The sequence below is a fragment of the Salmo salar genome, chromosome ssa15 (assembly GCF_905237065.1).
Source record: "Salmo salar chromosome ssa15, Ssal_v3.1, whole genome shotgun sequence".
In the NCBI taxonomy this organism is placed as follows: Eukaryota; Metazoa; Chordata; class Actinopteri; order Salmoniformes; family Salmonidae; genus Salmo; species Salmo salar.
Genome location: NC_059456.1, coordinates 9,478,234 through 9,491,600, shown reverse-complemented (window position 1 = coordinate 9,491,600; position 13,367 = coordinate 9,478,234). Strand labels below are relative to the sequence as shown.

Here is a 13,367-nt window from a genome sequence, read left to right as displayed (position 1 = left end):
CTATTCTACCTCAGCTAATACACTAACAGTTATAATATCTATTTATTATATTCTACCTCAGCTAATACACTAACAGTTATAATATCTATTAATACCACTCAGGTCTCTATTCTACCTCAGCTAATACACTAACAGTTATAATATCTATTTATTATATTCTACCTCAGCTAATACACTAACAGTTATAATATCTATTTATTATATTCTACCTCAGCTAATACACTAACAGTTATAATATCTATTAATACCATTCAGGTCTCTATTCTACCTCAGCTAATACACTAACAGTTATAATATCTATTTATTATATTCTACCTCAGCTAATACACTAACAGTTATAATATCTATTAATACCATTCAGGTCTCTATTCTACCTCAGCTAATACACTAACAGTTATAATATCTATTTATTCTATTCTACCTCAGCTAATACACTAACAGTTATAATATCTATTAATACCATTCAGGTCTCTATTCTACCTCAGCTAATACACTAACAGTTATAATATCTATTTATTATATTCTACCTCAGCTAATACACTAACAGTTATAATATCTATTAATACCATTCAGGTCTCTATTCTACCTCAGCTAATACACTAACAGTTATAATATCTATTAATACCATTCAGGTCTCTATTCTACCTCAACTAATACACTAACAGTTATAATATCTATTTATTATATTCTACCTCAGCTAATACACTAACAGTTATAATATCCATTAATACCATTCAGGTCTCTATTCTACCTCAACTAATACACTAACAGTTATAATATCTATTTATTATATTCTACCTCAGCTAATACACTAACAGTTATAATATCCATTAATACCATTCAGGTCTCTATTCTACCTCAACTAATACACTAACAGTTATAATATCTATTTATTATATTCTACCTCAGCTAATACACTAACAGTTATAATATCTATTTATTATATTCTACCTCAGCTAATACACTAACAGTTATAATATCTATTAATACCATTCAGGTCTCTATTCTACCTCAGCTAATACACTAACAGTTATAATATCTATTAATACCATTCAGGTCTCTATTCTACCTCAACTAATACACTAACAGTTATAATATGTATTTATTATATTCTACCTCAGCTAATACACTAACAGTTATAATATCTATTAATACCATTCAGGTCTCTATTCTACCTCAACTAATACACTCCAACATAGTTACAGAATCATTGCCACTGCAATAACCGGACTTCTTCTTCTTCTTCTAATACTACTACGGTTCCTTATTTTACTACTACTAATAATAATAATAATAGAGGTACCAACCCATCGATGACGAGGCTCTCATAGGAAGCCTTATCACAGACAGGATATATCCTGGTGTTAATATCATCGTCATCATCAATACTATTGTCATTATCATCATTATTATGGTTATTATCGTCGTTGTCATCATCATTGTCATCTTCATCATTATTATTATACCTGGTTGTTGTCCCACACCTCTTCAACGAATGTGTGAAGTTGCTGGATATTGGCGGGAACTGGAACACGCTATTGTAAACGTCGATCCAGAGCATCCCAGACATGCTCAATGGGTGACATGTCTGGTGAGTATGCAGGCCATGGAAGAACAGAGACATTTTCAGCTTCCAGGAATTGTGTACAGATCCTTGCGACACGGGGCCGTGCTTTATCATGCTGAAACATGAGGTGATGGCGGCGGATGAATGGCAGGACAACGGGCCTCAGGATCTCATCACGGTATCTCTGTGCATTCAAATTACCATCTATAAAAAGCAGTTGTGTTGGTTGTCCGTAGCTTATGCCTGCTCATACCATAACCCCACCGCCACCATGGGGCACTCTGTTCACAACGTTGACATCAGCAAACCGCTCGCCCACATGACGCCATACACGTGGTCTGTGGTTGTGAGGCCGGTTGGACATGCTGCCTTCTTCCCAGTACAGTTGAAAACAGGATTAATCTGTGAAGTGCACACTTCTCCAGCGTGCCAGTGGCCATCGAAGGTGAGCATTCGCCCACTGAAGTCGGTTACAACGCCGAACTGCAGTCAGGTCAAGACCCTGGTGAGGACGACAAGCACGCAGATGAGCTTCCCTGAGACAGTTTGTGCAGAAATTCTTCAGTTGTGCGAAACCCACAGTTTCATCAGCTGTCTGGGTGGCTGGTCTCAGACGATCTCCCGCAGGTGAAGAAGCCAGATGTAGAGGTCCTGGGCTGGTGTGGTTACACGTGGTTTGCGGTTGTGAGGCTGGATGGACGTACTGCCAAATTCTCTAAAACAACGTTGGAGGCAGTTGATGGTAGAGAAATTAACATTAAATTCTCTGGCAACAGCTCTGGAGGACATTCCTGCAGTCAGCATGCCAATTGATGCTCCCTCAACTTGAGACATCTGCGACATACTGTTGTCTGACAAAACTACCCATTTTAGAGTGATCTTTTATTGTCCCCAGCACAAGGTGCACCTGTGTAATGATCGTGCTGTTTATTCAGCTTCTTGAGATGCCACACCTGTCAGGTGGATGGATGATCTTGGCAAAGAAGAAATGCTCACTAACAGGTATGTAAACAAATTTGTGCACAAAATTTGGAAGAAATAAGCTTTTTGTGCATTTTATTTCCGCTCATGACACATGGGACCAACACTTTACATTAGGGATGCACGATACATCGGTAAACATATCGGAATCGGACGATATTAGCTAAACATGCCAACATCGGCATTGGCCGATGTCTAGTTTAACGGTGATGTGCAAAACCGATGTCAAAACTGACGTGCGTACCTATATAACGTAGGTACATAACGTAATTACGCCACGTAAAATTTTACGCTACACGTGCAACACAGAGTTCCTAACCTCGCCCACAATGTCTGCTGTGTGGATCAAGTCCAGCAGTCATTTGAAAGGGTAAGAACATTTCAGCGAGACAACTCAAAAAGCGAAATCCATTAAAGCCAAGACAATCGAATTCATTGCCCTTGACAGTCAATCGTTCTCTGTCGTGGCTGATGTTGGCTTTCGCCGACTGGTCAAGCACCGGTACACACTAAGAAATGCGCTATTTTTCAGATGTTGCCCTACCGGAGTTACACAGTAATAGCGTCACTGCTATTAGCTTCACGACATACATACATACATACATACATACATACATACATACATACATACATACATACATACATACATACATACATACATACATACATACATACATACTATGGAACGCAGTTTGGGTCTTTGCGTGTCAAAAAAAGAAACAGTGTCAAAGCTGTACAAGAAAGTCTGCAAGCAAGCAAACACCGGCAACGAACGATGTGTTTTCAATACCGCGTTGGTAATAAAGCATCATTTTTTCTACCGCAACTTCTGGGGTAGCTAGCTAGCACCAATACAACCAGCCTGAAAACAATGACCAGTAGAAACTGCAGTCATTTTCATTATTCTTAGCAATGATTTAGGAATCCTTGTGAATAAGTATTAGCTAGGTTGCCACTTGTTGTTCGCCTATTGAAATTGAACTTCAGTTCATGGAAATAAATAGCTAGCCTGCTACTTAACCCTGTTGCCCAAAGCTAACGTTATAAGCAGCCAGCTAGCTTCATCTGGCTAGTGAGGCTCGACAGGACAGGGTTATGTGTTGTGAAGCTTGCCACAATAAGGATTAGGCACAATGGTAGAATTTGCAGTTTGCCTTCAAAATAAAAGTATGTCACTGACAGTGAATACAAATTATAGAATTATGCCATACTTTTATTTTGAAGGCTAACCGCAAAGTCCACTGTTGTGGCTAATCCTTATTGTGGCTAGCTTCACATAGATGGGTCCTCCATTAATCAAATAAGAACTGTCTTATAAATTAGAGTTATTTTAGATGACACCTAGCTATATAGTTAGCTAGCTAACTATACCTACTAAAACAGATTATGTAATTTTGCTGTGTTTTTGGGGAAAAACATTGTTTGCATCCATGAGCTAGCTAGCTTTTTTTAATGACCAGCACTGTAGGCGCGTGAGACAACTTTGACAGCATCATACATAGCATACGTGTCGATGAATCGTTGTGACATGAAATACGAGTGATATTGTAATCAATGTGTAATAACTACGTCGAAAATGAAAGAACGTGTTAAATTATTTTGTGACGTGCAGTCATATTCAGGTCCCTTTTGGTCAACAAGCTTATTTGGCACATCAAATTGTGTTAAATAGTATATTCTTTGACATGCAAGGACCCAAACGGCGTTCCATAGAAATCCTGTTGAGAATGAAACGACTGAACAAATGAACAATGAAACAGCACAGCAAGTAAGTGAAAGAAATAGGTTTTGATTATGTTTTACTGGTAATGGGGACATACGTAAATGCCAACAAAATATATTTTTGGTCAGTGTGGCGTGTGTGTAACCTTTATTTAACTAGGCAAGTCAGTTAAGAACAAATTCTTATTTACAATGACGGCCCGGACGACGCTGGGCCAATTGTGCGTCGCCCTATGGGATTCCCAATCATGGCCGGATGTGATACAGCCTGGAATCGAACCAGGGACTGTAGTGATGCCTCTTGCACGGAGATGCAGTGCCTTAGACCGCTGCGTCCATGTGTGTGTGTTAACTATTTAACTGTACTAGAATGCAAAATGTTTAATATCGGATAACAGTATCAGCCAAAAATGGCATATCGGTGCATCACTACTTTACATGTTGTGTTTCTATTTTTGTTCAGTGTTTTATAGAGAGGTACCAACCCGTCGATGATCAGGCCCTCGTAGGGGGCCTTCTTGTCACAGACAGGACAGACCCAGGTATTATTATAGAGAGAGGTACCAACCCGTCGATGATCAGGCTCTCGTAGGGGGCCTTCTTGTCACAGACAGGACAGACCCAGGTATTATTATAATAATTATTATAGAGAGAGGTACCAACCCGTCGATGATCAGGCTCTCGTAGGGGGCCTTCTTGTCACAGACAGGACAGACCCATGTGGGTTTCTTCTCATTCATCTGCAGGTAGAGGGCTGCGTCGAAACACTGCAGGTGGGAACAGGTGACAGCTCGACAGGGCACAGTCAGACGCATTTTACCAAGCTACAGAGGAGAGAGAGAGAGAGAGAGAGAGATGAAAAAGACAGATGAATTTGCCAGTTTCACCACATATTTGTAACACAGATCTTTTTCTGTCTGTTAAAGTTGTACAAGACTGATTTGTATGAAAGGTAGGTTTTTTTCCCCCCAGCATGTTTTACTCACAGGGCACATGAGTGACACCCTCAGGCTGGTTGTGGCAATCTCACTATCAGGGTCTGCTGTCAGCTTCTCTTTTACTGCAAGAGGACAAGGGGAACATTTGATGGACATTACTGATTGAACACAAACATCTGTTGTGTGTGAGTGTGATTCAGTGGGAATCAATTGCAATGAGCCTGTCCTCTAATTTATGTTCATGTGTGAGTGAGTGAGTGAGTGAGTGAGTGAGTGAGTGAGTGAGTGAGTGAGTGAGTGAGTGAGTGAGTGAGTGAGTGAGTGAGTGAATTTGTGTATATATATGAGTGTGACCACACAAGTGTGAGAGTGTGTGTGTGTGTAATTTGTAAGTCTGCTAAATGACGTAAATGTGTGTATGTGTGTGTGTGTGTGTGTGTGTGTGTGTATGTGTGTGTGTGTGCGTGCTTACTCAGCGCTCTGGAGTGGTCTGGGTTTCTAATGCCCTTCATCCTGAGCCTCTGCAGCAGTAGAGGTGAGGTGAGCTGTCTCACCAGGTACACCGACATGGAGTACGTCTGGAACGACAGTCAGAGAAATAGAATGATCTCTCCGCTTCAACGACACACGGAGAACGTCAGGAACGACACACGGAGAACGTCAGGAACGACACACGGAGAACGTCCGGAACGACACACGGAGAACGTCCGGAACGACACACGGAGAACGTCCGGAACGCCACACGGAGAACGTCCGGAACGCCACACGGAGAACGTCCGGAACGCCACACGGAGAACGTCAGGAACGACACACGGAGAACGTCAGGAACGACACACGGAGAACGTCAGGAACGACACAGGGAGAACGTCAGGAACGACACAGGGAGAACGTCAGGAACGACACACGGAGAACGTCAGGAACGACACACGGAGAACGTCAGGAACGACACACGGAGAACGTCAGGAACGACACACGGAGAACGTCAGGAACGACACACGGAGAACGTCAGGTTGAAAAACATCAGCTTGAAAGGCCTAATGAAGTCTATGATGCAAAAAGGCATCTTAACAGTTGCCACTACTATAAATTAAGTTCACAATAAAATAGTGAAAAATACCTTGATCCTCAATGTTAATTAATGCTTACAATACCTTTCCGATTTCGGCTGCCCACGTTACAGAGATCTGATTGGGTACGGCAGAGGACAATCTGACCAATGAGGTGATATTTAGAGGTCTTCCCGGTCTCTTCTGTTCCACTCCATTTTTAGGGGGCGGGGCATAACCCTGAAAAAAACAAACAAACATGCTGTAATATATGTGTGTTATCAACTTTAGTATGAGCTGATCTAGGATCTGTTATGCCTTTTAGATCATAATGAATAAGACAACGTAAACAGCTGGGACCTGATCCTAGACCAGTTGAGAAACCAGTACGTACCGGCAAGGGGAACAGCTTCCCATTAACTTTAATGCAGAGACTGTTGGGGTAGTTGTCTTCTTGGGGACAACTTGTTTCTGACAGACAGAACCTTTCAAGAAAAATCAGAAAAACTACATTTGAAAAGCAATAAAACAAAATGTTTGAATTAAATCTCCTCTGGGGCTCCAGAATAGGTCTGAATAGGTCCTGGAATTATAACTGCATTCTATCTATCCTCACCTCAGTTGTATCTGAACCATGTAGTCTCTCCTGCCACCTGGTAGGAAATCCCTTTAAGAAAGAACAAAAACACATGTCATTATAAAACACAACTATTGTGGAACGCATCAGGAGTTGGTAAGGTGCTGCGAGAGCAGAGCAGCCCGTACCTTGAAATGCACACCTCCCTGACTTGTTGAGGCGTCAAGGCGAAGATGAAGTATTTCTCTTGGTGGTATCTCTGAACAGTGCTTGCTCCTAATAGAATAAGGACATCAGATTAGGACATGATGCAACAAACAAAACAAAAAAAAACATTCAGACACTTCAATGCAGTCTGTGGTCAGTAATGTCAACATTACCTACCAGAGAGATAGGTAATGTTGACATTTCGGCCTATCTCTCTGGTAGGTAATGTTGACATTTCGGCCTACCAGAGAGATAGGCAGCATGTCAACATTACCTACCAGAGAGATAGGCAGCATGTCAACATTACCTACCAGAGAGATAGGCAGTAAAGTCAACATTACCAGAGATAGGCAGTAATGTCAACATTACCTACCAGAGAGATAGGCCGTAATGTCAACATTACCAAAGAGATAGGCAGTATGTCAACATTACCAGAGATAGGCAGCATGTCAACATTACCAGAGATAGGCAGTAATGTCAACATTACCTACCAGAGAGATAGGCCGTAATGTCAACATTACCAGAGATAGGCAGCATGTCAACATTACCAGAGATAGGCAGTAATGTCAACATTACCTACCAGAGAGATAGGCCGTAATGTCAACATTACCAGAGATAGGCAGTAATGTCAACATTACCTACCAGAGAGATAGGCAGCATGTCAACATTACCAGAGAGATGGGCAGAAATATCAACATTACCAGAGAGATGGGCAGAAATATCAACATTACCTACCAGAGAGATAGGCCGTAATGTCAACATTACCAAAGAGATAGGCAGCATGTCAACATTACCAGAGATAGGCAGTAATGTCAACATTACCTGCCAGAGAGATAGGCAGCATGTCAACATTACCAGAGAGATGGGCAGAAATATCAACATTACCAGAGAGATAGGCAGTAATGTCAACATTACTTACCAGAGAGATAGGCACTAATGTCAACATTACCTACCAGAGAGATAGGCAGTATTGTCAACATTACCTACCAGAGAGATAGGCCGTAATGTCAACATTACCTACCAGAGAGATAGGCCTTAATGTCAACATTACCTACCAGAGAGATAGGCCGTAATGTCAACATTACCTACCAGAGAGATAGGCAGTAATGTCAACATTACCTACCAAAGAGATAGGCAGTAATGTCAACATTACCTACCAAAGAGATAGGCAGTAATGTCAACATTACCAGAGAGATGGGCAGAAATATCAACATTACCAGAGAGATAGGCAGTAATGTCAACATTACCTACCAGAGAGATAGGCAGTAATGTCAACATTACCTACCAGAGAGATAGGCCGTAATGTCAACATTACCTACCAGAGGGATAGGCAGTAATGTCAACATTACCTACCAGAGAGAAAGGCTGTAATGTCAACATTACCTACCAGAGAGATAGGCAGTAATGTCAACATTACCAGAGATAGGCAGTAATATCAACATTACCAGAGAGATAGGCAGTAATGTCAACATTACCAGAGAGATAGGCAGTAATGTCAACATTACCTACCAGAGAGATAGGCAGTAATGTCAACATTATCGGAGAGATAGGCAGAGCTACTATATCAGCCATAATTTTCGATCTATGAGAACTTGAGAAATGTCTAACATTAGAACCAACAGACTGGTTTAAGGCTCTAAAGTGGAAAGGACAACAAGAAAAATGGACATCAGATTATGACCAGAATTAACAAACAAACATTCAGGCACTTAATCACAAGACTCCTTCATCAGTAATGTCATGTCTGACCAGAAATATGATGGAACGTCCACCTAGATTACGAGAGAGAGATAGGCAGAGCTTGTATTATATAGCTTAAGCTTGCCCTATACACCCATCCAAACCATTCAGAAATTGTCTAAAGTTACGCTGGCCGACAGGCTGTTGTATTATTAATATATATTTTTTTAATTTAACCTTTATTTAACTAGGCATGTCAGTTAACAACAAATTCTTATTTACAATGACGGGTCTACCCCCGGGCCACACCCGGACGACACCGGGTGAATTGTGCACCGCCCTATGTGACTCCCAATCACAACCGGATGTGATACAACCTGGATTCGAACCAGGGACTGTAGTGACGCCTCTTGTACTGAGACGCAGATGCCTTAGACCCGCTGCGCCATTCGGGTTTCAGGAGAACAAGAATTGTGACAAGCAAGAACAAATCATTCACACGCCTAATCAATCAGAGTTGATCAGTAATCATTCATTTCATCAATGTAAAAGCCCAGTAAAATATGGTAGAGGTCCAACTAGATAGATTTACCAGAGAGACACTGACCCAGGCTGGAGGGTTTGACCAGGATGTCTAACACGTCGTAGAACGGCAGAGACTTCATTTGGACGTCTGGATGGACCGGAGGGATGAGAGGGGCGGGCTGCTGGAGGTTCATCCTCAGCTCCTTATTGGTCTCCTCGTGGAGCAGCAGCGAATCACCAGAGAGGACCAGAAGAGAATCACCAGAGAGCAGCAGCGAATCACCAGAGAGGAGCAGCGAATCGGACGCCAGGTCAGAGTCCCGGGAGACACCGGCGCCGTCAGGGGACAGGTCACTGACGTCAGAGGTTACCACGGTAACACCGCCGCCGCCGCCTTCCGCTGCCGTGGAGAACGCAGACTTAATTGCAGCCAAGTCGGTAAGACAAGTGTCTATCGTCCTGGGATAGCGGCGTCGATAAAGTTCCTTGATTTTGATCTGGACGGCTGGACTGCAGGAGGCGTTCTTCAGGAGGTGCAAGACCCTCAGAAGGAGCTCATGCTTGGGACCACTCTTGTTTCGCCCAGCGAAGCCCAGTAACACTTGTAGCTCTGACACTCTGAAACTTGATACCATGCTCTGGAAAGACAAGGGGAGACATGAGGACACAGACAGGCTACCATGTCATTGTCAATGTAATGCAGCAATTAAGACATTGATAAAAACATGATTAGGAATGATTAGGCTAATCATTTTTGCCACTTGAGGAAAATTCAAGTTTTTATGCCATGTTTTCTTTAGTTCAGTTGATTAGCCTCATTTTGAAGTTGTAAAAAGTGTAAAAGTATGTAACTAGGATTCAGCTGTCAGAGAGAATATATAGACTGTACATTCTGATATCCTAACAAAACAATGACTCGTGTTATCCTTACATGGCACAGCCAGGTTAGCAATATTGGCTTTAAAAGCAAAAACACCAAACATGTCAATGGCGAGGTTAAACTACCCAGAATAGAGCTATTCCAACACAATTATTATTACACATTTGATACCCCCCCACATAACAACCCCCCCCCCCCCCCCCATAAGAGGACCCCCGCCCCTTCACATAACAACCCCCTTCACATAACAACCCCCAGAACAGGACACCAGAACAGGACCCCCTCCCCCAAGAGGAAAGTAATTAAAGCCCAACTGACCCTTCATTATACGGTCCATGCTTGATCGCTCCTACGTGTGTATTTCCTTGTTTCTTACAAATCCTTTTATTATATGTGACCGTTAAGCATCTAAAATGTTGAATGAGAATAAACGCCAGAACCATTAGATCAAACATGTGAAGAGCATGGCATTGGCAAGTCTGACAAACGATGGATGAAGAGCAGTGAAGACGAGCTTGACTTTAGAAAGGAAAAAAAAAAAAAACACAACATTAGCTAGTTATATGGTTAGGTAGGCAAAGGAAAACGGTGGGACTGCAGAACCATGCTCATGGTTAAGAATTTATTAAGCTATACAATAACGCTGTACACAAATAGGTATTGTTATTGGGGCATTCATTTGACAATTCAAATAGCTACAGAAAACATATCAAAATATCCATAATTCCTGCAAATGATGTACTATGAGCATGGTTCCATATGTGAACATAATATCGTCCCATATTCTCTTCCAGTTTTCATACTTCAGCAGCTTTTAAAAACACAGCCTTCCATGACTCTGAAAACTATATATTCTGAATCAGTGGGAAGAGGGAGAAGAAGAAAAGAAAATTGTGTGTGTATTTTTTTCCTCCAGAATATATAATTTATGGTGATGGTACACTTTTGTTTAATAAGGGCTGTTAAAGATTTGAAAACCGAAAGAAGAAAACAAATAAACATTTGAACAAGAAAGCAGTGGTTTGTTTTCCATCCTGCCAAGATCCAGAATAGATCATTTTCATAGTCATGGCACGCTTTGTTTAAACCGGTTAAAATGTCATCAAAATTGTAATCTACACAATCGCCAAAAGTAATTGTTTATCATGAGGACCATAAACAATAACTAGTAACGCTGCATACTCCAAAAAAGGTTAAAATATCATCTTTCTGGTAAAAAATAAATAAAAATAGCTATAAATTGCTGAGGTATAGTTACTTCTGAGGACACAAGCTCAAGTACACAGTATAAATATTATAAAAAAATATGAACATTTTAAACAATTGATATGATGTATTTCCTATTCAATTAAACTGTATGAATAAGGCTTGAATATGCTTTCTAATTATAGTTTAATGAAATGATAAAACAACTAACTATAAGGACGTCACCTTCCTTATAACTGTAAAATACATATTTGTACGTGTAGTTTTAGAGAACATTTGCATATTTTGAAAAAGGTCTCTCTTGATCAAAACGTCTGCCCCCCCCATCACTTTGAAGAGTCTCACAGAGCTTGGCTTCCTGAGCTCGTTAGGAACTCGCCTTTCCTCTCATATTAATTGTGTCCGTCTATGATGAACAGAAAGTGTTTTTGTTTTTTTATTATTATTATTTTTTAAATCTATTCGTTACTTTAGATTAATGGCTATAAATTGATCTCTGAATGTGCTACAGTGCTGAACCCACTCTCTCCTGTTAGATACGATGTAAGAATTGCACGCATGTGTTTTGTCAGTGGCTGTGACCTAGGGTGTGACCTAGGGTTCAGCCAGGAGTTGACGGACATTCGGAAGAGCGAATGAAATGGTAGGAGGGCGGTCCCAGCTTCAAGTGGTGTCAGGTTTCACAGCCTACGTCACACACACACATATATATATATATATATATACATATACTACTGTGTCCATGGGAACCAGAGCTATCGCTCAATACAAGCCATTTCAAACAACGGTGTCCACAGATCGATTTATAAACATAAACGTTAGTCGGACCCTCGTAGGTCCCGTAAAAACAGGGGACTTTACATCTAAGAATATTAATTAAGAGATATTGAAGATTGAAAGTTGGGGGGGGGAGAAATTATTTCAATAACAAAAAAAGCAGTTTACTTTTCTCCATCCTCCCGATTCAGAATATATAACTTTTTTTTAATATCAGATGTTAAATCGATGAGAAACTTTGCAAAATGTCGGCCCAGTTTCACCTAGTTCCATCTTCTCCCACTACCCAGACTGGACTTCCTGTCGCCTCCATATTTTGGTGGTGAGAAGACGTTCTATATAGACAGATGTTTCAGTTTTATAACCTCTGTAACTTGTCTGGGTTACCCCTTATGTTTGTGGTTTAATACCTATTGACGATAGAAAGCCGAATATCCAATAAAAATAAAAAACATTTGCCTCGGTCTCAGCTCAAGTAGATGGCAGATGGCTAACTATCATTTGACTGATCAATAAAGTCGCTATCATTTGACTGATCTCTTACATTAGAGTTAGTTGCAGTACTGTTTATAGCGGTCAGGTCTAAACAACCTTATCTAGAAAGTAATTCCTGAAAAGTACTCTTATTTTATTAATAACAGTTATGATCAGTCCAGCTAACTAGCAACCATGACAACAACAATAGTGTCTACCAACCAACCTTGATAGCTAGTTATGTTAGCATAGCCTATTTGAATGTAAATAGACTAGCTACCCACTGTAGTCAACTAACAGTATTTACCTTCAATAGGTAACATGCATTTTATTAGATAAAGTACATTAACGTGAAGCTATATTACAAAACTATTTCGCGGCGATTTCGTATTGCTAAGCCAATGGCTACATCTGGCTAATTGTTGTTAGCTAGCTAGCGGCATGCTAATGTCGAGAGCAGCACCAGTTGTTAAACTAGGTAAAACAGACATGCACCATTCCACAGTTAGCTAAGTAATTTTGCCTATATGAAGCGGATGTCTAATTCAATGCCTTATCCGACAACGTAAATTGCTTAACTAAAAAGATTAGCCATAGTACAGCTTTCTACCTAGCAGTGGCTATGTTTTTTTTTAGCCTACCCGTAGCTCCTCAAATTCCGCCATTTTCTTATCAGGATCATTGACCTCCCCGTCACGTGACGGGTGTCTGGCTGCGGAATGTGTCTTGAGGGCGTTGATTGTTGCGAGAAACGCCCACAGGAAGGCCCCTTCATTAATTTCAAGCT

General features: G+C 40.9%; 1 protein-coding gene across 7 annotated transcripts in view; it reads right to left on the bottom strand.

Moving 5' to 3' along the window:
* The window catches only part of pias2 (protein inhibitor of activated STAT, 2), a 20,545-nt gene extending 7,178 nt beyond the window's left edge, over positions 1-13,367 (bottom strand). For 2 of the 7 annotated variants that reach the window (XM_045695446.1, XM_014143574.2), the window contains exons 1-10: positions 13,222-13,308; positions 10,442-10,642; positions 9,311-9,881; positions 7,020-7,107; positions 6,871-6,921; positions 6,649-6,739; positions 6,360-6,494; positions 5,681-5,786; positions 5,257-5,330; positions 4,934-5,094 (exon numbers count right to left, since the gene is read on the bottom strand). In XM_045695446.1, the coding sequence (XP_045551402.1) occupies positions 4,934-5,094; positions 5,257-5,330; positions 5,681-5,786; positions 6,360-6,494; positions 6,649-6,739; positions 6,871-6,921; positions 7,020-7,107; positions 9,311-9,878 (1,274 nt within the window). In that variant the 5' untranslated portion in view covers positions 9,879-9,881; positions 10,442-10,642; positions 13,222-13,308. Of the gene's footprint in view, positions 1-4,933; positions 5,095-5,256; positions 5,331-5,680; positions 5,787-6,359; positions 6,495-6,648; positions 6,740-6,870; positions 6,922-7,019; positions 7,108-9,310; positions 9,882-10,441; positions 12,319-12,369; positions 13,202-13,221 lie in introns of those variants that run through there. The other 5 variants (XM_014143575.2, XM_045695448.1, XM_014143577.2 and 2 more) reach the window with 5 other exon arrangements.